Source organism: Salvelinus fontinalis, chromosome 23 (assembly GCF_029448725.1).
Source record: "Salvelinus fontinalis isolate EN_2023a chromosome 23, ASM2944872v1, whole genome shotgun sequence".
In the NCBI taxonomy this organism is placed as follows: domain Eukaryota; kingdom Metazoa; phylum Chordata; class Actinopteri; order Salmoniformes; family Salmonidae; genus Salvelinus; species Salvelinus fontinalis.
The window spans coordinates 33,911,387-33,936,473 of NC_074687.1; the positions used below are offsets into that span (position 1 = coordinate 33,911,387).

At 41.2% G+C, this 25,087-nt stretch overlaps 2 protein-coding genes across 4 annotated transcripts in view; both read left to right on the forward strand.

Moving 5' to 3' along the window:
• The window catches only part of LOC129821177 (R3H domain-containing protein 1-like), a 36,403-nt gene extending 32,141 nt beyond the window's left edge, over nt 1-4,262 (forward strand). Inside the window, 3 exon segments of the mRNA XM_055878528.1 lie at nt 265-358; nt 649-792; nt 795-4,262. Coding sequence (XP_055734503.1) covers nt 265-358; nt 649-792; nt 795-979 — 423 coding nt within the window. The 3' untranslated portion in view covers nt 980-4,262.
• A 4,063-nt stretch (nt 4,263-8,325) lies between these two features.
• LOC129821178 (UBX domain-containing protein 4-like) lies at nt 8,326-19,098 on the forward strand. Of its 3 annotated transcripts, none has more exons than XM_055878530.1 (13): nt 8,326-8,502; nt 9,033-9,135; nt 9,266-9,294; nt 13,071-13,189; nt 13,389-13,572; nt 13,762-13,900; nt 13,988-14,042; nt 15,378-15,542; nt 15,723-15,850; nt 16,024-16,126; nt 16,265-16,396; nt 17,642-17,862; nt 18,308-19,098. In XM_055878530.1, exons 1-13 carry the CDS (start codon nt 8,421-8,423, stop codon nt 18,444-18,446), a joined length of 1,599 nt encoding a protein of 532 aa, XP_055734505.1. In that variant the 5' UTR covers nt 8,326-8,420; the 3' UTR covers nt 18,447-19,098. The 3 variants fall into 3 exon arrangements, with proteins under 3 accessions (XP_055734505.1, XP_055734506.1, XP_055734507.1); XM_055878531.1 differs by having other exon boundaries at nt 15,390-15,542; XM_055878532.1 differs by having other exon boundaries at nt 13,404-13,572.
• The last annotated feature ends 5,989 nt before the right edge of the window (nt 19,099-25,087 follow it).

Consider the following 25,087-nt stretch of genomic DNA (forward strand, 5'->3'; position numbering starts at 1 on the left):
ACCTATTGTTTATAGGAGGAATTATGTGGGGATTTCGATATACCCTTCTGAAATGCTTGGCAAATCCTGGAAACATAACATCTCTTTAGTACTGTGCAAATAAAACAAAAGATGAAGTCAAACATTGGTCTCTGATTCTTTTGTTCCTCATTTGTCTTCCAATTGAATCAATATCATTCCGATACCTTAAGCTGGAGTCCAAAGAAAGTATAGTTGCGAGAGATGGTAATCTGAACATGCTCTTGTCCTTCTTTCTGCCCCCAGATACCCATGGGGATGCGGCACAGCGGTGGAGGGGGCAGAGGGAGGAAGCAGACAAGGAAAGCTCTGTCTACAGATCTCAGTGTAGGTGATCCAGGTAATGGTAGGGAACACCCTCTGTCTGTTAGAGGACAGAGATGTGGACCTCCAAGCCTAAAAACCCCCCCCTCATATCTCACTCTTAGATCTATCTTATATTTTTCTTTGATTTGAATTCCCACAGATTTGTACATAGAACAAAACTGATTGCAAAGGACGCTAGGGTTAGTCTGTACTACGTTAACTAATTAGGTCATGGACCTAAGGTTGTCTCCAAGTTGGCTTTGACAGTTTCTCTCTTGCTCCCCCCTCTCGCTGCTCTGTCTCTCGCTGCTCTGTCTGTGACAGTGAGTGGGCATGTCCTGGAGGTGACTGACCTGCCGGGTGAGATCAGCAGGACCGAGGCGGACTCTCTGCTGGGTGAGCTCTCCAGAGCCGGGGCTGTAGTCGGATGGCTCCCAGAGCACCACAGCCTCCGAGATTGGCAGTCGGGGGGCTAACAGTGACCCCCACCCAAGTCCCTGCTGACCCAGCCTTCGTCTACACCATCCTGGCCATGTTCCCCTCCGGATACACTGCGCAGGACGCCCTCCTCCACCACAATGGCCCCCAAGCCTCCTTCAGACTCACTATGAGCAGGGGCCACAGACACCCGCTGGAGAGGGCCAGCTCCCAGTAGAGGGCGCTAAGGACCCCTGGCTTGACCTTTCACCCCTCACCAGCACCGCCAGTCACTTCCTGTTGCCATCACTCCCCCCAGCCCCACTCATTAAGTTGGCTTGTTGTAAAGGGTTGTTTTTCCACTAGAGACTTGCTTCGGGGGAATGTGTTGTATTTTGTAATGTTCTTACTAACGATTTGATGAAAGAGCGAAACGTAACACTGATCCAACGTGTACGAATATTTAAAAACCATGATTATTGAAGTTCCAAATATTATAAAACCGTCTGCACTCTGTTTTGAGAACCAGCCGGAACATATCAAAAGGGCAGTCTGTATTTTTGTTTTACTTTTTAATTTGTTTTATAGTTGTTCATCTTGAGTCAGACCCAAAGCTCATTATTATTCCCCCAGCCCAGTTGCAGTGTCTGTCCTGGATCCGTTTAACACAACCAAAGCCTCCCCACACCCCAGGGTAACTGATTATCGGCCACCCTGCCACCAGCCCCATATTGTGGCCAGTACATCATGGAGTCGCCCTTAGCTACACAATGGGTCTCTTGTGCCTTTCTCTTGAGAGTCTACTGATTTATTCTCCAAGAAACACAAAATGACACCCCAGTCAGTATATTGTTAAATGAAAAGACCTGCACCTTGTAAATTATTTATATAGGATTGGTAACTAAATATCTCAATCACTTGTCATTTCACAGTGAATGGTCTGTATGTGTTGGTCACAGGCGGGCACAGATGAGTGCAGCAAAGAAAGGCTTTTGTTTGACACGCCTAGTTTTTAACTTAATTTAAAAGTCGAGATAAAAATGACACTCCTCCACTGCATATTTTAGCAATCCTCTGCTTGGATGGCCTCTCCACCACTGTTCTCCCTCTTTCTCCTCCTCCTACAAGGCCAATGGTTTAAAATCTTTCATTAGGTCTTTTTAAATTATATACCTACTGGGTCACTGGGGAAAAAAGACAGTTTGCACATTTATACAACTGATAAATGACACCTACTCATTCAAGGGTTTTTCTTTATTTTCTTTTTACTATTTTTTACATTGTAGAATAATATTGAAGACATCAAAACTATGAAATAATACATGGAATCATGTAGTAACCAAAAAAGTGTTAAACAAATCAAAATATATTTTAGTTTCTTCAAAATAGCCACCCTTTGCCTTGATGAAAGCTTTGCATTCTCAACGAGCTTCACCTGGATTGCTTTTCCAACAGTTTGAGTTTCCACAGATGCTGAGCACTTGTTGGCTGCTTTTCCTTCACTCTGTGGTCCAACTAATCCCAAACCATCTCAATTGGGTTGAGGTCGGGTGATTGTGGAGGGCAGGTCATCTGATGCAGCACTCCATCACTCTCCTTGGTCAATTAGCCCTTACACAGCCTGGAGGTGTGTTGGGTCATTGTCCTTTTGAAAAACAAATGATGGTTCCATTAAGCACAAAACCAGATGGGATGGCATATTGCTGCAGAATGCTGTGGTAGCCATGCTGGTTGTGTGCCTTGAATTCTAAATAAATCACCAAAAGTGTCACCAGCTAAGCACCCCCACACCATCACACCACCTCCATGCATCACGGTGGGAACCACTCATGTGGAGATCATTCGTTCACCTACTTTGTGTTTCACAAAGACACGGCATTTGGAACCAAAAATCTCACATTTAGACTCCAGACCAAAGGACAGATTTCCACCAGTCTAATGTCCATTGTTCGGGTTTCTTCGCCCAAGCAAGTCTTTTCTTATTGGTGTCCTTTAGTAGTGGTTTCTTTGCAGCAATTCAACCATGAAGGCCTGATTCGTGGAGTCTCCTCTGAACAGTTGATGTTGAGATGTCTGTTACTTGAATTCTGACGCATTTATTTGGGCTGAAATTTCTGAGGCTGGTAACTCTAGTGAACGTATCTCCTGCAGCAGAGGTAACTGTGGGTCTTCCTTTCCTGTGGCGGTCCTCATGAGAGCCAGTTTCATCATAGCGCTTGATGATTTTTGCGACTGCACTTGAAGGAAATGTTTTGTATTGACTGACTTTCATGTCTTAAAGTAATGGAGTGTCATTTCTCTTTGCTTATTTGAGCTGTTCTTGACATAATATGGACTTGGTCTTTTACCAAATAGGGTTATCTTCTGTATACTACCCCTGACTTGTCACAACACAACTGATTGGCTCAGACGCATTAAGAGGGAAAGAAATTCCACAAATTAACTTTAACAAGGCACACCTGTTAATTGAAATGCATTCCAGGTACCTAACTCACGAAGCTGAATGAGAGAATCCCAAGAGTGTGCAAAGCTGTCGAGGCAAAGTGTGGCTACTTTGAATAATCTCGCTTTTTTTTGTTACATGATTCCATGTGTTATTTCATAGTAGAATAATAGTGAAGACAAACTATGTAGAAAATAGCAAAAAATAAAGAAAAACCCTGGAATGAGTATGTGTCCAAACTTTTGACTGGTACCATAACTTTTGACTGGTACGATATATATATATATATATATCCTTTTTATTTCTCTCCAAAGATAAAAATGTGTTGATTCTGAAAGACTGTTCAGTGCTGGTGCAAGTCATTTTTATTTCAGTTTGAAACCAATAAATGTTTACACCAAAATATGTGCTTTTTCAGATCACAAGGAGTCCTTTGAAATGGATGAGGGTCCTCTGGGTTTCTCTTTCTCTGTCCATCACCGAACCGCTTTGGATGGCCTCTTTCATGATGTTTAAACTTATGATAAAATTATTATTTTTCATTAACACTAAGTATAGTCCTACCTCAGATGTCAGTGTAAGCAGATAGTGGTTTATTTTGCTATTGGTGGGGATGTGGGTTTTATACTTGGCATTATCTAATTTGGTCTTTGGTTGGTGCTATTCATCTCAATCCAGGTTTTATAGGGTAATTTGTCTGCTACATTAACCTCCCACCAACCTCATCTCACCCAATGCCACACAGTTCCTTCCTCCACTGTCATATTTTTCCTTTCCAATAACAATAAAGCAATTTACCGCAAGAAAAATCTAACCACCTGCCCCATGTCTCATCTAGAGCCTGTGGGAGTTAGTTGCCAGAAACCGTTTTAAATGGATCGCTTAATATCTGCGATGTGAAGGAGCCTGTTAGGTGTCCGGTCATGGCATTAAGGATCTCCATACTGACAGTGAGATTATTAACAGATAATTAAGCCAACATCTGGAGGACCTAGCTCAGTGTTGCAGCCAAGGCTGGTGAAATGGAGCCATCGTTGAGGAAATTCTCTGAGCAATAAATAACCCTTTTTTTATGATATTCATTTGCAATGCCTTTTTTTCCTCTTTTTTTTTTCCTGCCCAAGGGTCGACGTCTAGCACAGGGATTGATATCAAGCATATTTATGCATTGTCAAGTTATTTCAAGCAGCAAATGTAATAATAAATGTTGCTCTATAATGTATACATGCACCGAAGACCATTGAGAATTGATGGTAAGTCAGTACAAAACCAATTGAACAAAGCTGCACTCACTCACCTCCAGTATAGTCCTAGACATGAATAAATCATTGAAAGCTGTGAGCAGGCACCCGGCGCATACTGTATGCACTAGCCTATAAAACAGCCCTTCCCACTGTTAGAAGGGTGACAACCTGCTGCCATTACCCTCTCCACTGTTGTATGACTTGGTCAGCTCAGACACAGTAGGAGTAAAGCTAAAATTAGGGCAGGTTGGAAAGGGCTCCATAGACACTAGAATAAGGTTACAGACAGCTTTAATAGCTGTGCCAATTCGGTTGTATTCCTACTATTAAAATGGGGTGGTGGAGGTTTTTACGCCTTTATTAAACTATAAACACAGAGGGCTTGTTTACTTGACAGATGAGTGGGTAAATATCTGGTGTTTGTTCAGGATTTACTTGTTTGGGTATCTGGGGACCACAACCACCCTAATGAAGACAAGGTTAGATTAAATTCTCATCTGTCGATTTGAAAATCATAGACACGGTGACTATCAAATAAGATTTTCTTTGTCAACCTGATGTAACATCCAGAACAAAATGCATGTCACTGAAATGCTCATCTTATTGATAGAGAAGGAAAACTAGTGGTGAAAATGTATAGTCTTCCCCCTGGGACACATTGGTCTCAGACTGCAATCGAAGCTAGTGAATTGTTGTCAATAGCTCTGCATTGACATGAGTGGGTGACGCTAGGTGTGGACGGGAGGACCTGCATAAACACAAACTCACTTCCTTGACAACAGCGCTGCTCTGCTCCACGAATTGCAAGAAGTATGAATGCGTTGACTTCTGCAGAGACTGTATCACAGTAACCATGCAGAGCCTTCTAGAGTGTGGGGAAATAATCAATAGGAAAAGCACTGGGATGTTTGACATGCTAAGACAGACATTTTGTGACTATTTGCCTTGTGAAAACCCCATAAAGTAAGAATACAAATAGTGCACGTATTTTAACCCATACTATCTTAATATGACATTACAAAGTAATGTAGTGGAGGCTGATCTATTAGCACAGTAATACAATGCAATGTTCTATTAATCATTGCATAATACATCTCTGTGTTGAGTTTGGTGAGCTACCACACCCGTTTTTTTTTTTTAGAGGGTCTTCTTATTAATCAAAGCTCCATAGTTACAAGGCAACAGTAAACATGTCGCCCCCCACGAATGATGCGGATGGCTCTATATACATGTAGCTCCACATTGAGATAATTGTTTGACCGTAGGTGGAGGCGATACGTCCTGTATAAACAGAAAATCCCTTCCTTGACAACTTCCTTCACGATAGATAGGGGTATGCTGAAAATACATCCACGAGTCGCAATAAGTATGATTTACCTGACTTCTGCAAAGGACGCATCTCCGTAAATGCTGTAGGGCCAATACAGAAGCCAGATTGACCATAAAATACGATTTATGCTTGATCCGACAGTGAAAAAAATATAATAATCAAAAAATGGTCACCGAAAAATAATATGTTTGGTGCGGGACAAAACGAGTAATTTGCTGAACATCTAATGGGCGTAGTTTATGTCCTTATGGGAAACATGTAGCTCATGAGGGGCTGCATATTCAACAATGGGTGTAAAGTACTTAAGTAGTATCTGTACTTTACGGTTGATATTTTTGACAACTTTTACTTCACAACATTCCTAAAGAAAATAATGTACTTTTTACTCCATACATTTTCACTGCCACCCAAAAGTACTGTTACATGTAGTGTGCCCCTGGCTATATGTTATATATATATATATATATATGTTATATATATATATATATATATATATGTTATATATATATATATATATATGTTATATATATATATATATATATATATATATATATATATATATATATATATATATAATGGTGCTGTCTGGTTTGCTTAATATAAGCACTTTGAAATAATTTATACTTTTACTTTTGATACTTAAGTATATTTTTGCAATTACATTTACTTTTGATACTTATTAAGTATATTTAAATCCAAATACTTTTATATTTTTATTCAAGTAGTATTTTACTGGAGGACTTTCTCTTACTCGAGTCACAGTATTTCTAGGTATCTTTACTTTTACTCAAGTATGACAATTGGGTACTTTTCCCACCACTGATATACAGTGCCCTCCGACAGTGAAGCATTTGTTCTTCTTTTGGCTCTATACTCCAAGTTTGGATTTTTAATCCAGTACAGTACATTATTTAGCATTCATTTCTATTGGACACAAAATAATCTGAAACACAACCAAAACAAACAGCAAATGCATCCAACACATTTGTTGAGTCACAAGCTTGATATAGTCATTGCATGCTACCGGAACAAATACCTAACTTTTGAATACTTAAATACACATAAGTGAATTTGTCCCAATACTTTTGCTCCCCTAAAACGTGGGGGACTATGTACAAAAAGTGCTGTAATTTCTAAACAGTTCGCCCGATATGGATGGAAATACCCTCAAATTATAGCTGACAGTCTGCACTTTAACCTCATATTTGATTAAAATCCAAGTGGACAATGCCATTGAGGGCTTCCACCATTTTAAAGTTGTCCACTGGATGGGGATTTCTACAAGTTGGGAGCAATCAGCCAATGAAGAAAAAAATGTACTACTTTAAAATGGAGATAGTCTTAATGGCACTGCCCATGTGTTACAGACGCTATAATGGCACAGATACAAAAACGAGTCCTCTATCTCTATGGCATGCTCACACACGTATCTGCCCTCTCGTGGGCTAGAATGGTCCCACCTGATCTCGCTTCCCTTCCATCTTTGAGGACATGTATAGACTCCCTCGGTGGAGGTGTCATAATACCCATAAAACCTAGCGGTCAAACAGGGAAATGGTTCCAATAATTTTTCCACCATTCATTCTACCCATAGTTTTTTTTATTTTTAGAAACACTTAAAATAAGGGCTGTGCTTCCTGTAGGCTTACCCTGGTGTGACGTTTTGATAACCATGTACATTTATGTCGGACAAGGTGACATCAATATATTCAGCTATATTTACTCTCAGATTCGAAAATATTAATTAGCATCAAAACAAATCCCTGCAGGCTCCTGCTCATCATCTCTAATTGACACCTTTGCTAACAGGTATTTTGTCCATTTTTAACTTGCACAAGACAGTTCACAGAATTGCCAATTTATAGAGATGTAGCCAATTTATTCATTACTACATTTATCTAACATTAGTTAATTTCAGAGATTCTTACCTTTGCCTCGATTCGGCAGTCTTGTCCAGATTATCATGTAATTTCTAGTTCTTTAGCAAAGCCACATTATCAGCTAATTAGCGTTTCATTTTTGTGGCATAAATAAAGGCGAATATATTGATAAAAGTCCTAGAGAGATGTACACAGTTATCAAAACGTCACGCCAGGGCAAGCCTACACGAAACACAGCCCTTATTTTAAGTGTATTTAAGAGATCCTATAGGAAGAATGAATGGTGGAATACGATTGGAACCATTTCCCTGTTTGACCTCTAGGTTTTAAGGGTATTATCACTCATACTGTAGTACTTTATTTCCATTGTTATAGTGGTCATGTGACTATCTTGTCACTATAATATATAGTCTTTAATTTTGTAAATGCCGGATCTCTATGGCAAGACGCATAATTCACCAAAATTTCGTCAAAATCGTACCTGTGGTGACTGAGATCTCGTGTCACTAACTATGTACAAATGGACTGAGCGAGATCCAGTCCCCCCTCAGAGTTCATCGTGAGGGAGTTAGTTATCTGCACCAATTACTTCATCAGTACCACAGCGCCATCTACTGTTAATTTTGTGACATAATGAACGGACTTCAAGTCCCATAAGCATGATACGTATCAATGGACTACAACTTCCATCATTCTCCGTTAGTTCCTGTGACGAGATTGAACGTTCTAGGCATTTACAGGATTGAAACGATTAACAGGAAAAGCCAACACATTTTATAAAAATGATTTGGTTTGAAGGCTCTATTCCAGCAGCCATCATCTCCGCAAAACAACAGAGCTCCATCTTCGTCGTCGTAATAACAGGTATTGTTTTGCTTGCGCAGATTTGTATGCTAGCAAAGCTAACGTTAACCAGTCGAAAGATTCGCCATAGTAGCGAATAAAACTGTGTCAAGCTCGGGAGAGCAAACGAGCCCTGTCATTGTCAGTCAGCTATTTAGCTAGCTATGCATGTCAACAACATGAAACTCGAAGTGTCGATGTAGCCAATGCTAACTTGTCAAAACGAAAAGGAATGACAGCTGTCAAATCGCAGCTAACTAACGTTAGTTAATGAGATTTAGATAGTTAGCTTTGGCTATCTTCCTACTAACGTTAGTGTGGTAATCGCTAGCTGACAATTTAACTGGCTGACTGGCAAGCTAACGAGTCGCAATTATTCTGGATGGCGACTGTCACCACCAATACTAGCGGACTAAACTCCTTCCTTCACCACGGAGTGGAGTTTAGTCCGCTAACCCAACACCACAGACTTGTATTGTAGGAACTGGGCATTGAGTGTCTAGGACGAGTGATTCACCACTTCTGAATCTGACATTCTTGTTCTCTACTAGGCGACGATGAGGTGTCAGGACAAATGATGTCCAGTTGGGAGGACGACAGAGTGGCCGAGGCCTCCTACAACTGCTGTGTTGCAATCAAGGTTGATTCCAAGAGGTAGCCTTTATAATGGAATCCTCCTACACTTGTGCGGATATGATGTACACTATTTCTGTACAGCACTATCAAAATGGAAATACTAACAAATGTGATGCATTTTATGTTTAATGTTTTTCTTTTCTTGCAGTGAGACATGCACACAGTTCTCCCAAATCTGTATCCTTCTTCTCCAAAGGGTTCTTATCACCCCTAGAGTTAGACTGTTGTGTTTGTGGTCCCTAAGGCTTGATTACCTTTAGATTATTCACCAAGCTTTCTCTGTCAGACATATTCTAGATCAGTGGTTCCCAAACTTGTTATAGTCCGTACTCCTTCAAACATTCAACCTCCAGCTGCTTACCCCTTAGCGCAATCTCAAATTTTGTTTTTTGCCATCATTGTAAGCCTTCTACACACACACACACACACACACACACACACACACTATACAATACATTTATTAAACATAAGAATGAGTGTACGTTTTTGTCACAACCTGGATCGTGGGAAGTGACGACAAAGCCCTTATAGAACCAGGGCCCAAATAATAATCAATCATTTTGCTCTTTTATTTAGCCATCTTACATATAAAACCTTATTCACAATTTCTTATGAACAAATAACTCACCACAGGTTAATGAGAAGGGTGTGCTTGAAAGGATGCACATAACTCTGCAATGTTGGGTTGTATTGGAGAGATTCTCAGTCTTAAATAATTTTCCCACATGGTCTGTGCCTGTATTTGGCCAAGGCTTTTGACTCTGTCAATCACCACATCCTCATCGGCAGACTCGACAGCCTTGGTTTCTCTAATGATTGCCTCGCCTGGTTCACCAACTACTTCTCTGATCGAGTTCAGTGTGTCAAATCGGAGGGTCTGTTGTCCGGACCTCTGGCAGTCTCTATGGGGGTGCCACAGGGTTCAATTCTTGGACCGACTCTCTTCTCTGTACACATCAATGATGTCGCTCTTGCTGCTGGTGAGTCTCTGATCCACCTCTACGCAGACGACACTATTCTGTATACTTCTGGCCCTTCTCTTGACACTGTGTTAACAACCCTCCAGGCGAGCTTCAATGCCATACAACTCTCCTTCCGTGGCCTCCAATTGCTCTTAAATACAAGTAAAACTAAATGCATGCTCTTCAACCGATCGCTGCCTGCACCTGCCCGCCTGTCCAGCATCACTACTCTGGACGGCTCTGACTTAGAATATGTGGACAACTACAAATACCTAGGTGTCTGGTTAGACTGTAAACTCTCCTTCCAGACTCACATCAAGCATCTCCAATCCAAAGTTAAATCTAGAATCGGCTTCCTATTCCGCAACAAAGCATCCTTCACTCATGCTGCCAAACATACCCTTGTAAAACTGACCATCCTACCAATCCTCGACTTCGGTGATGTCATTTACAAAATAGCCTCCAAAACCCTACTCAATAAATTGGATGCAGTCTATCACAGTGCCATCCGTTTTGTCACCAAAGCCCCATATACTACCCACCACTGCGACCTGTACGCTCTCGTTGGCTGGCCCTCGCTTCACACTCGTCGCCAAACCCACTGGCTCCAGGTCATCTACAAGACCCTGCTAGGTAAAGTCCCCCCTTATCTCAGCTCGCTGGTCACCATAGCAACGCCCACCCGTAGCACGCGCTCCAGCAGGTATATCTCTCTGGTCACCCCCAAAACCAATTCTTCCTTTGGCCGCCTCTCCTTCCAGTTCTCTGCTGCCAATGACTAGAACGAACTACAAAAATCTCTGAAACTGGAAACACTTATCTCCCTCACTAGCTTTAAGCACCAGCTGTCAGAGCAGCTCATAGATTACTGCACCTGTACATAGCCCATCTATAATTTAGCCCAAACAACTACCTCTTTACCTACTGTATTTATTTATTTTGCTCCTTTGCACCCCATTATTTCTATCTCTACTTTGCACCTTCTTCCACTGCAAACCAACCATTCCAGTGTTATTTTTTTACTTGCTATATTGTATTTACTTTGCCACCATGGCCTTTTTTTATATTTTTTATTTATTTATTTATATATATATTTTGTTTGCCTTCACCTCCCTTATCTCACCTCACTTGCTCATATTGTATATAGACTTATTTTCACTGTATTATTGACTGTATGTTTGTTTTACTCCATGTGTAACTATGTGTTGTATGTGTCGAACTGCTTTGCTTTATCTTGGCCAGGTCGCAATTGTAAATGAGAACGTGTTCTCAATTTGCCTACCTGGTTAATAAATAAAGGTGAAATAAAAATAAATAAAAATTTAGTTTTCATGCTAGTGAGGGCCGAGAATCCACTCTCACATAGGTACGTGGTTGCAGAGGGCATCAGTGTCTTAACAGCGCAATTTGCCAAGGCAAGAAACTGAGCGCAGCCCTATCCAGAAATCTGTCAGTGGCTTCTGATTAAATTCAATTTTCACAGAACCGCAATATCGCTAAGTGGACTGGAGGCAGGGCATGAAAGGGATAACGAATCCAGTTGTCGTCCGTTTCGGGAAAGTACCTGCGTAATTGCGAACCCAGCTCACTCAGATACTTCGCTATATCACATTTGACATTGTTCGTAAGCTTGAGTTAATTTGTACACAAAAAATCATACAATGATAGAAAAACCTGTGTTGTCCTTGTTAATGCAGACAGAAAAGATCTCCAACTTCTTAATCATAGCCTCAATTTTGTCCCGCACATTGAATATAGTTGCGAAGAGTCCCTGTAACCCTAGATTCAGATCATTCAGGCGAGAAAAAACATCACCCAGATAGGCCAGTTGTATGAGAAACTCGTCATCATGCAAGCGGTCAGACAAGTGAAAATTATGGTCAGTCAAGAAAACTTTAAGCTCGTCTCTCAATTAAAAAAAAAAAAAACATGTCAATACTTTGCCTCTTGATTGCCAGCGCACTTCTGTATGTTGTAAAAGTGTTACATGGTCACTGCCCATATCATTTCATAATGCAGAAAATACACGAGAGTTCAGGGGCCTTGCTTTAACAAAGTTAACAATTTTCACTGTAGTGTCCAAAACGTCTTTCAAGATGTCAGACATTCCCTTGGCAGCAAGAGCCTCTCGGTGGATGCTGCAGTGTACCCAAGTGCCTCAGAGCAAGCAACTGCTTGCAAGCGCGTTACCACTCCACTATGTCTCCACTATGTCTCCCTGTCATAGTAATTCACTGTCTTGTATGCGAAGCGGTAATTGTTTCAAAACATCTCCTGCCGTGTCACTGACGCGTCATGAAACAGTGTTGTTTGATGAAGGCGTTGTCTGTGTAGTTTTTTTTGCCTTTTCCCCCAGCATTGTCCCACACATATGTGGCAGCAGGAAGAGTTAAGTCCTCCACAATAGTATGGGGCTTGCCTGTCCTACCCACTTGGTAGCTCAGCATATAAGATGCTTCTAGCCCCTTATTAATGGTATCTGTTGCTTTTATACATATTACTTCTCGAAAGTCATCTTTATTCTTGCTCAAAAAACTCCTGTGGCTTATTTTTCAAATTGTCATGTTTCTAAATGTCTGTGCAAGAGTGGTGTCCCGTGAGAGAGTAACGTTTAATGTGATTGGATGTTAATTATTTGACTAGGCTACCTGTATTTGACATTGTGTTGTTTATTTCGATGAACATTAGATGGTTTAATTACATTTTTGGCAGTTTAGTTACAATTTTGGCAGTGAAATGAGGCTAATCAGGCGAGGGGGAAAAAACCCACTCAAATGTATAGCCCCATTGGAAAATATAAATGTACTGTTGGAAATGTGAAGAAAAATGTGTATTTTTTTAATATTTTTTTTTATATAAACGTGAATCACATTTTTATTTGGCGTACCCCAGTTTGGGAATACCTGTTCTACATCATGCAATTAAGTCCAATCCCATTTTTTTAATTATTTTTATGAGCATGGTTGGTTTGCCTTTAACTTTCTGAAAAAGACCCAGTGGTGTGCATCCCGTCCAGTTTCTTTATCGGAGAGAATGGAATCCCCCTGGAAGTTGTTGCCGGGAGTGTCTCTGCAGAGGAACTCATGAAAAGAATCAACAAAGTCAAACAGGTATGGTAGCCAATTATAACACAGAAAACACTTAAACAACATCAGTAAATGGTCTCCAAGAGCACTGAGATAGTTGTAAGGTAGAGGGTATCTAGTTTGGCTGACAACTGTTCTCGAAGTCTCCAGCTCGCTGTGTAGTCATGTGCGTTGCGCATCAGCCAGCCTAGAGCGTGTCGCACGCATTTCTTGTGCCTAACAGATGCACGCTCAGCAGATGGCAGGTGAGGGAGCGGATGCAGGGGCTCCCATGGAGGGGCTCCCACGAGCCACGGTAGCCTCAGAGCCAGCCCCAGCACAGCCCCCCTCAACCTCACAGGAGCTCCAGCCCAGCCACACACCACCAGCAGACACAGACAGTGCAGCAGCACCAGCAATGTCTAAAGGTGTGTTTGTGTGAGGGGTCACTTTGGAATGTTGATGAAAAGTAATTTTCCTGAAAAGCAATGTAACAAAATTACAAGTACTTGCGCTATATTTAAATGCATGTCTGCGTGTTATTTGATATGTGTCCTGTTGATTGAGATATTGAAGTTGAGACACTGTCATGATTGCTTTGATGTGGTCCAACCCAGAATCCCTGTCCAGGCCAGCAGAAGAAGGTGGACCCTTGGCCTCAGAGGTTGTGACCCTTGGGGATGACAGGAGCGCATCATCAGAGGACATGTCAACCAGCTCTCAGCCTGACGAAGGTCTCGATGCCAAGGTGGAGAGGTAGGACCTATATACACACACAACGGAGGTGGGATAAAAGGTTGAAACTTGCTTTATCTTTTCAAACTGAAACCTTTCCTTCTGTAGGTTAACAAAGAAACTGGAGGAAAGACGGGAGCAGAAAAAGAAAGGAGAGGAGGAGGTAAAGAATAACTAGACATTGGTGTCCAATAGTGACACCGCAGTAATGCAAATTTAGCCTAATCTCAATTTGTATACATAGTAAGAACTGCCTAATTAATAATAGAATCGCCGGGCCTTTCAGCCTATAAGTATCCACTAGAGAACGTTGTCGGGCGGCTCCATGACCATACACCCGGCCTTGTTGGAACCCCCTCCCAACCAATGATGGGTCAACATTCTAACAGTCTAATAAATACATTTCATATATGCTATGGGAAGAATAATCATTTGGTTGTGTTTATGAAGGTCTTAGTTTTTTACATATTCTAATGTTACCTATTTCAAAGAACATAATGCAATTTTCATTAGTTTGTTACTCTAGGCTATAAGTAAAAATGAAAAACCACAAGTTCAAGAGTTAAATCCATCACAAAGAAAACCTTTTTTTTGGGGGGGGGGGCAGGCCTAAAAAAAACATTGTGGAAATAATAACATTTATATAAAAATAGACAGAATAGCATATTTTACGTTTATTATGTTACTAGTCTTTGCTTAGCAACCTGAGCAATGCTGCCCCATGGACAGCGCGGTTATGCTTTGAAAAAGTAATATTTGGAAATAGAGCTGCAGCTCTTGAATTGAGTTATTTGACAAAAGTGTGTTAGAAACTGCAGAATATGCTATTGCTGATGCAATCAGAGTTTTACCTGAATGTGACTCTGAAGGAGAATTTGATAAAATGGTGCTCCTTTCTCTGTCAATTCCAAGATGTGCCCATCTTCATGTACAATTTGACAACTCATACTATTGTCAATTTAATCTTGTCTTTAGGCTAACTCTTATGTGTGAAATTAGTTTCTGATTGTATCGGACTCTGTATTGTTCCCCAACCGTGCCTTTACGCATGAATCAGTCTCGTCTTCTCTTCTCTATGCTCTCGATTTCAGTCACAATGGCCACAATTCTTCATCATTACACACAATTAAATCACCCTCATCATTCAGTTAGGCCTAATTTAAATTATTTTGTAATGTGCACAATTATCAGTTTCTATCAACCATTCATCCATTTAGCCTATGTAATTAATTCAGTGAGGAGAGAGACGCACATGGCTGGGTACCAATGTCCTACAGCACATTTGCCCTGGCTGTTAAGGTGGGAATAGGTGTGGGGGCGATTAGAAAATTCTGACAACTGAGCAATGTAAAAGACAAACATTTTAAGAAAAGTCAAGGAGCAGGACATTGCTTATTTTTTGGGCCGATTCCTTTTACTTACGAAATCAAACTCCTATGGCGATTCTTGTGTTAATGCTTGTGTGCACCTGTATCTATTTCTGTGTGATGATGGTCAGGGTGAAATAAAGAAGGAGATGGAGAGAAGGAAGATGGGGAAGGAGATGCTTGACTTCAAGAGGAAGAATGAGGATGAGAAGACCAAACGCATTATGGATGAGCGGAACAGGGATAAGGCAGAGGAGAAGGCTGCCAGGGAGCGTGTCAAAGCACAGATCGCCCTGGTAAACAAACACATCACACTTTCACTCCTCATAACTAATCCCTGGTTGGGCCTCTCTAATTTAACTTTCCCTCATAACTCCCTCTAGTGGCCTAAATGAGCGCTGCAGGGTTTGATGAAATAGCCATTGCTTGTTGTGGGAGGAGGGTAGTGGCTGGCTGATGCACCTTTATCCCCACAGGACCGCGCTGACAGAGCTGCTCGCTATGCCAACAACAAGGATGAGGTGGAGGCAGCCCGGCTGGCAGCACTGCAGGCCAGACAGGCAGAGACAGAGGCCAAGAAGGAGAATGCGCAAAGGGAGAGGAGGTATGGAGCTATTCTACAGTCACAGGGCTGGGGGGAAGTTGTATATCCATGAGGAAGTTTCAAAGTAGTCACTTTCAATAAAAAAAGTTTAAACTATTCAATAAGTTTTATATTGTATGTCACTACTAATGTAATTCTAGATTGTCATCAAACTGTGTGTTACTGTCCTCCAGTGCAATAGCCAGAATACAGTTCCGTCTACCAGATGGTTCATTCTTCACCAACCAGTTCCCCTCAGAGGCCAGACTGCAGGAAGCTCGGCAGTTTGCTGTCAATGTAAGATACTTTTTCTAACTCAATATAATTCATGAGTTGGACAAGTGACTATTAAGAACATGTTTATCCTCTTTGTTGGAATATGATATTAAATATCATAACGCTGGCTGTCACTTAAGAGTTTATTTCTCCTCTCAGGAAGTGGGAAATAGGTATGGCAACTTCTCCCTGGCAACCGTGTTCCCTCGCAGAGAGTTTACCGCTGACGACCTGGACAAGACTCTTCTGGCGCTTGAGCTGGCCCCCAGTGCCTCAATAGTGCTGCTGCCTGTGAGTGAGCTCCCTATTTCTCTCTAAACTTCTGCTAATATTGATGACTACTGGTATCTAGCGTCCATAGCTACATCTCCCATTTTGAGAATTCACAACAAGACAGTGTCATAGAATCGCTGCACAGTTATATTTACGCTTCTTAGGTTTCTTTGTGTACAGTCCGTTCGGAAAGTATTCAGAGCCCTTGACTTTTTCCACATTTTGTTACGTTACAGCTTTATTCTAAAATGCATGAAATAGTTTTTTCCCCCTCATCAACCTACAAACAATATCCCATAATGACAAAGCAAAAACAGTTGTGTTGAAATTTTTAGCAAGGCCAAAGAGTTCAATCTTGGTTTCATCAGACCAGAGAATCTTGTTTCTCATGGTCTGAGAGTCCTTTAGGTGCCTTTGGCAAACTCCAAGCGGGCTGCCATGTGCCTTTTACCGAGGAGTGGCTTCCGCCTGGCCACTACCATAAAAGCCTGATTGGTGGAGTGCTGCAGAGATGGGAGAAACTTCCTGAAGGAAAACCATCTCCACAGAGGAACTCTGGAGCCTTGTCAGAGTGACCATTGTGTTCTTGGTCACCTCCCTGACCAAGGCCATTCTCCCCCTATTGCTCAGTTTTGGCCGAGCGGTCAGCTCTAGGAAGAGTCTTTGATGTTCACAACTACTTCCATGATGGAGGCCACTGTGTTCTTGGGGACCTTCAATGCTGCAGACATTGTTTGGTACCCTTCCCCAGATCTGTGCCTTGACACAATCCTGTCTCTGAGCTCTAGCTCTTTTTTTGCTCTGACATGCATTGTCAACTGTGGGACTTTATATAGACAGGTGTGTGCCTTTCCAAATCATGTCCAATCAATTGAATTTACTACAGGTGGACTCCAGTCAAGTTTCAGAAACATGTCAAGTATGATCAATGGAAACAGGATGCACCTGAGCTCACTTTCAAGTCTCATAGCAAAGGGTCTCGATACTTATGTAAATAAGTTCTTTTTTTAATATATTTTTTTCTAAACCTGTTTTCGCTTTGTCATTATGGGGTATTGTGTGTAGATTGAGGGGAAGAAAATAATTTCATCTATTTCAGAATAAGCCTCTAACATAACAAAATGTGGAAAAAGTGAAGGGGTCTGAATACTTTCCAAATGTTATCTAGCTCCCAATGTTTGTTTTGGGGACTTTTTGCTTGTTTCCCCAGTAGAATGATATCATTGAGAATAAAGTGTTTCATATCCTTCTAAATCCTTCCAGCAAACGGGACGGCCTAGCAACATGGTAGTCCAGTCGACCTCTGGAGGGGGTATCTGGGCTGTGCTGGGTACCATCCTCTACCCTCTGCTGGCTGTGTGGAGGTTCCTGAGTGGCTTCCTCTTCACCAGCCCCCCTATTCCTGGAGCAGCAGGCCCCAGAGGCCCAGCCCAGCGGCCCAACACTGCCTCTGGCTCCTCATCCTCATCTGGTGAACCAAAGAGGTGAGGCCCCATCCAGCAGTCTATGTACTCATGGTGTACAGGCATATTTTTAAGAGTAGCTGAGATTGTTGTGGTGGTACATTATGGTTAGGAGTTTGTTACAATATAATTGAATGGTTAAGCTGGTATACTGGTCCAGGTTAATTGTTGTCAGGGGTCATAACAGCCACCTTTAACATGATTTGTTGTAACCAGAGTGCAAAGAATTTGGAGAATGAATCTAGGGTTTTGATTGAGCAGTGTGGTTGTGTGCTGGGTGCTCTAAAGCCTACTTACTGACTTTATTGTCCCCATGGGGAAATTTTGTTGCAGTGTCATGTACACGTTTAAAGTGGCGTTTAAATACAAAACAAAATTGACAATACAACTTTCATAACAGTTACATACCAGTAAAACATTTTTAAGGCCTAGTTGGGTTATTTCACATCCATTTCCACTTTCTCAGAGAAACCCTTCGCAAACGCACACTGGAGAAGCAACCAGCAGACTTCAAACAAGACGGAAAAATCCACAGGCTACGGAATCACGAGGACAGTGAGGATGAGAATAACACTTGGAACGGCAACTCTACCCAGCAGATGTAATGCAATAACACTGTCTCACTCTGTCCTCCCTATCTGACATGGTGAGTTTCCTGAGTGCGTGTCGGTCGGTCTAACGGAGGATAATGCTGATATTAGGGCTATGATGTTTCTGTTATGTTTCTCTTGTCCAAGCCTGTACTCTGCTCCTCCCTTGCATGGGTAGATGTAATCAAGTTAACCTCCTGACCATTGGGCTTGGGACAGAGGTGATTTGTGTTGAAACTGTTATTTGATTAATTCAGCCTCTTCGAATACGACCAGCCAGGGGTTCCTTCAGTATTCTAACATGTCTACTGTACTGTGTTGAAGGGTTGAGACGGAGGTGTTGATTGAAGTCCTTGTCTAAAGGATATGTTGTCAGCTGCATTATTAACAACCTTTTTGTGTTTTATTTAAGTCAGTAACCCAGATGACAGAACTCTACTTAATGAAAATGTATGAGGGCTCTCTCTGGTCTGGTGGAAGGGGCTATGTGTGTAGCTGTGTGTTTTTATACCAAGGCTGTGGCCCCCTTGGCATAAACTGCCTCCTTCGGCAGTAGAATGGGTTGTTTCTACTACTAGTTGAACATGGGAAACCACTGTACCGCTCTCATTTAATTATGGGAATAAAAATACATGTTTTTCAATAAACAAGCTTTTGGCTGGCTCTATACCATTTTGTGCCTTAAGTGGAAGCCAGGTCTTTTATGTGATATCACAGTGAACCAAATATCTTTGTTGCTTGTACATTAGTAAGTACTCCTGCAGTGCATTAAGAAAGAAAAAATGGAATAAACAATTTACACACAACACCCCATAATGACAAAGCAAAAACAGGTTTTTAGAAATGTTTGCAAATATACAAAAATGAAATATCTTATTTACATAAGTATTCAGACCCTTTGCTCTGAGACTCGAACTTGAACTCAGGTGCATCCTGTTAGTGGCCAGACGGAAGCTACTACTCAGTAAAAGGCACCTAAAGACTCTCAGAAACAACATTCTCTGCTCTGATGAAATTCAGATTGAACTCTGGCCTGAATGCCAAGCGTCATGTCTGGAGGAAACCTGGCACCATCCCTACGGTGAAGCATGGTGGTGGCATTATCATGTGTGGAAATATTATTCAGCGGCAGGGAGTGGGAGATTAGTCAGGATCGAGGGAAAGGTGATCAGAGCAAAGTACAGAGAGATCCTTGATGAAATCCTGCTCAGGACCTCAGACTGGGGAGAAGGTTCACCTTCCAACAGGACTGAAACCCCAAGCACACAACACAGGAGTGGCTTTGGGACAAGTCTCTGATTGTCCTTGAGTGGCCCTGCCAGAGCCCGGACTTGAAACTGATCTAACATCTGAGGAGACCTGAAAATAGCTGTGCAGCGCCGCTCCCCATCCAACTTGACAGAGCTTGAGAGGATCTGCGAGAAACTCCCCAAATACAAGTGTGCCAAGCTTGCAGCGTCATACCAAAGGTTCTTCAACAAAGTACTGAGTAAAAGGTCTGAATACTTGTGAGTTTATAATACATTTGCTACAATAAAAAGTTTTTTGCTTTGTCATTATGGGTTGTGTGTAGATTGATGAAAGAAAAACAATTTAATCAATTTTAGAATAAGGCTAACGTACAAAATGTTGAAAAGGTCAAGGGGGTCTGAATACTTCCCAAATGCCCATACCCCTTGACTTATTCCACGTTTTGTTACAGCCTGAATTCAAAATTTCTTACATTTATTTTTCTCACTCATCGATACACAATACCCCATAATGACAGTGAAAACATGTTTTTAGTGATTTTTGCAAATGTATTGGAAATTAAATACAGAAATATCTAATTTACATAAGTATTCACACCCTGAGTCAATACATGTTAGAATCACCTTTGAAGGTGCATAATGGGCTTTGCAGGTGTGGGTCCCTTGTGCACGCATACATGGAATTCAACTGTTGAACCCTCCTACTTGCTGGCCAACAGATTTTGCTCATGGAGTTTATTACATGTATCTTATCATTCCTTTAAATACGGTGTACCTTAAATTAGATGTTTGTCGACAGACTAGAATACATTGAGAGAAGGGGTTCAGAAAATAGGGACCAATGAAAGAATGCCATCTACGCACCTTCGTCTCCATTTCAGCGCCAACTAGTAGATTACAACACTCCAATTTTGTAGATTATCTAGGCACATTTTAGAGTTAGGAAAGTATGAATCATAAAAAAACAGCCTGGAGAGGCTTTACGCACTAAATATATTGATGTTAGCTAGGCTAGGGGTTAGGGTTAAATTATGAGTGCACACAAAAAAAATCTGCGTAATGGTACAGTAATATATAGCCTATTTCACAGTGGGAAAGGGTCCACAATACATGTCATGTTGATATGATTTTCAGTTTGCCTTCATATGGCTGGTTTCACAATCGTCTCCACTCTCCAGGGATCATAAGGAAAAATCACCTAAAACAATTGCTATGTGTATTTACAATCCCCTTCTCCAAACGGATTACTCATTTACCTAGCTCTTATATATTCAGAAATTACAGTGCATGGAGAATGCTGTTATTTCTATAAAAATAAAGTAGATGCTTTTCCCACTTGGAACTGGTAGGTTGGATAGCATTTATTCATGGTTTCCTTGTAAAGGTGGTGGAATTATTAGGGAATTAAGTCAAGGTCAGAATACTGTATCTGTAGACACACCTCTGCCACACCTTCATTTCTTAGATCTCCACTTCGAATGAATGGCGGGGTGAACAGCATGCTATTCTCATGCTTAAATTCAAGGTCAGAATACACATATTTTACTACCAGAGTTTCTAGCACTTATGGGGCATTCCTACGTGTTCTGCTTCACGTAGCAGAGCTGTTGTCAATGAAGTGAGTTTGTGTTTATACAGGACCTCCCGCCCACCTACCGTCAACCAATCACATCAATGTGGAGCTATAAGGAGCTTTCCGCATTGATACATTTGGGAGGAGCACGGCGATGAGGTATGAAGTTCAATTTGGCCTCGGCATAACTCTGGAGGCCCCACAATTGCGACTACATTTTCAGATCAAGCATACGTTGTCTTAGATGCAGCTGCGTAACATAGTTCTTAAAGGGGCAATGTCTTAAAGAGCAATGACATACTTTGTAATATAAATCACATTTTAGAGCAAATAATAATTTATAATAAAATATAATTAATAACAACAATCAGGATGTTGTGTCCAATGGGGTAAATGTAGATGGACAAACATCATGCTTCAGCCTATGCACATTTTATAGCCACTATGCTTCATCAGTAGGGATGATAATGCTTATTGCTAATAGCCCATCTGATAATATAGTCCATGCATAGGCTATATCACATGTCAAACTCAATCCACGGAGGGCAGAGTGTGGCTGGAGGTTTTCGCTCTCTTATACTTGATTGATGAATTAAGGTCACTAATTAGTAAAGAACTCCCCTCACCTGGTTGTCTGTCTTAACTGAAAGGAAAGGTCCTCCATGGAATAAGTTTGACACCCCTGGGCTACAGTTGAAGTCGGAAGTTTACGTTCACTTATGTTGGAGTCATTAAAACTCGTTTTTCAACCACTCCACAAGTTTCTTGTTAACAAACTATTTTGGCAAGTCGGTTAAGACATCTACTTTGTGCTTGACACAAGTACTTTTTCCAACAATTGTTTACAGACAGATTATTTCACTTATAATTCACTGTATCACAATTCCAGTGGGTCAGAAGTTTACATACACTAATTTGACTGTGCCTTTAAACAGCTTGGAACATTCCAGAAAATGATGTCATGGCTTTAGAAGCTTCTGATAGGCTAATTGACATAATTTGAGTCAATTGGAGGTGTACCTGTGGATGTATTTCAAGGCATACCTTCAAATTCACTGCCTTTTTGCTTGACATCATGGGAAAATCAAAATAAATCAGCCAAGACCTCAGAAAAAAAATTGTAGACCTCCACAAGTCTGGTTCATCCTTGGGAGCAATTTCCAAACGCCTGAAGGTACCACCTTCATCTGTACAAACAATAGTACGCAAGGATAAACACCATGGGACCACACAGCTGTCACAGAGCTCAGGAAGGAGACGTGTTCTGTCTCCTAGAGATGAACGTACTTTGGTGCGAAAAGTGCAAATCAATCCCAGAACAAGAGCAAAGGACCTTGTTAAGATGCTGGAGTAAACCGGTACAAAAGTATCTATATCCACAGTAAAACAGGTCCTATATCGACATAACCTAAAAGGCCGCTCAGCAAGGAAGAAGCCACTGCTCCAAAACCACCGTAATAAAGCCAGACTACGGTTTGCAACTGCACATGGGGACAAAGATCGTACTTACAAAAATAGAACTGTTTGGCCATAATGACCATCGTTATGTTTGGATGAAAAAGGGGTAAGGCCTGCAAGCCGAAGAACACCATCCCAACCGTGAAGCACGGGGGTGGCAGCATCATGTTGTGAGGGTGCTTTGCTTCAAAAGGGACGGGTGCACTTCACAAAATAGATGGCATCATGAGAAAGAAAAATGATGTGGATATATTGAAGCAACATCTCAAGACATCAGTCAGGAAGTTAAAGCTTGGTTGCAAATGTGTCTTCCAAATGGACAATGACCCCAAGCATACTTCCAAAGTTGTGGCGAAATGGCTTAAGTACAACAAAGTCAAGGTATTGGAGTGGCCATCACAAAGCCCTGACCTCAATCCTATAGAAAATGTGTGGGCAGAACTGAAAAAGCGTGTGCGAGCAAGGAGGCCTACAAATCTGACTCAGTTACACTAGCTCTGTCAGGAGGAATGGGCCAAAATTCACTCAACTTATTGTGGGAAGCTTGTGGAAGACTACCCGAAACGTTTGACCCAAGTTAAACATTCTATAGGCAATGCTACCAAATACTAATGAGTGTATGTTGTGGTTCATTTTTTTACTATCAAATGAGGAGACACAAACTTATCACACAAAAGTACAAAGGTCTTTCATATCCAAGATACACCCCTTTCAACCTACATGACGAACAACAGATACCTAGAATGGGTCACAAGGTGAGACTTTTTAAATGAGAAAGGAGTATCCCGTAGCCAGATAGCATTCACTATAAATTATCGTTCAGCTTGGTCCCTAAGACGAGGTTCCTATCTCGTTCCTGTTACTCCTAGCACAAAAACACCAACTCGACCCATGGCATAAATCAATTGTCGACTCCAGACACTACCACACACATCCCCCAAGGCCAAAGGAGGGAGTGACTGGCGCACAGACATTGTGGAAACAAGTAATTGGTTCCCCATTAATCACACCATCCCTTCACATGGTTTAACAGATACATTCACATATGAAGACAATGTTCCCTCCTGTCCTCTTCCCTTTCTGATATTCTGCGTAGCACCAGGGACATGTGAAAGACAAGCCTGACCTCTCCCCTCTCTGGGCCCCAGGTGACTGAGCCCCAGCTGAGGGAAAAAGTGCAACTGCCAACACCAGAGTCCGAAGGGATACATTCTAATAACAAGTATATCACATAAGCATATTATGCAGATAAGACATCTTAATTATCTATGTTACCCAACTAATTCTGATTCATCTGCCACAATGTAAACTTCTGACCCACTGGGAATGTGGTGAAAGAAATAAAAGCTGAAATAAATCATTCTCTCTACTATTATTCTGACATTTCACATTCTCAAAATAAAGTGGTGATCCTAACTGACCTAAAACATGGAATTTTTACTTGGATTAAATGTCAGTAATTGTGAAAAAATGAGTTTAAATGTCTTTGGCTAAGATGTTTGTAAACTTCTGACTTCAACTGTATATGCATGGTCTAATATGTTGAAATAATTTAAAAGTAATTTTACCAATATATTATTGGGCCCATTTTTGGAGGTGGAAATTATATTTTAGATAGTGTCAGCATAATTTTATTTTCATTAATTTCGGAGTAGAATGTCCTTTTTAAAAGTTACCAGAACTGAGCTTCTCAGTCATTCTATATAAAGATTATTCTGGGGAGGACCGTGGATCCCTAAGCAAGGGGAATGGAATTGGCCAAACTTGCATGTACAAAATGATCCTCTTTCCCTGAAAGCATGATGGTCATGGCTTTCTTACATGAAATGGGAGATTAATTTTGCCCCCTGACATACGTTTCAGTCATGGGTTTTTCTTTTGCTTTAAGCCCTGTACTCAATGACGTGTTGTACTTTCTCCAAACACAACACTTTGTATTGAGTAAAGTTAATTTCTTTGCCACATTTTTTTCAGTTTTACTTCAGTGCCTTATTGCAAACAGAATGCATGTTTTGGAATATTTTTATTCTGTACAGGCTTCATTCTTTTCACTCTGTCATTTATGTTAGTATTGTGTAACTACCATCCTCAGCTTCTCCTATCACAGCCATTAAACTCTAACTGTTTTAAAGTCACCATTGGCCTCGCGGTGAAATCCCTGAGCGGTTTCCTTCCTCTCTGGCAACTAAGTTAGGAATGCTATAATTGTATGTGGGGTACAGTGATTGGTTAGTCATTCAAAAATCATGTTAAACACTATTATTGCACACAGAGTGAGCCCATGCAACTTATGTGACTTGCTAAGTACCTTGTTACTCCTGAACATATTTAGGCTTGCCATAACAAAGGGTTTGAAAACTTATTGACTCAAGACA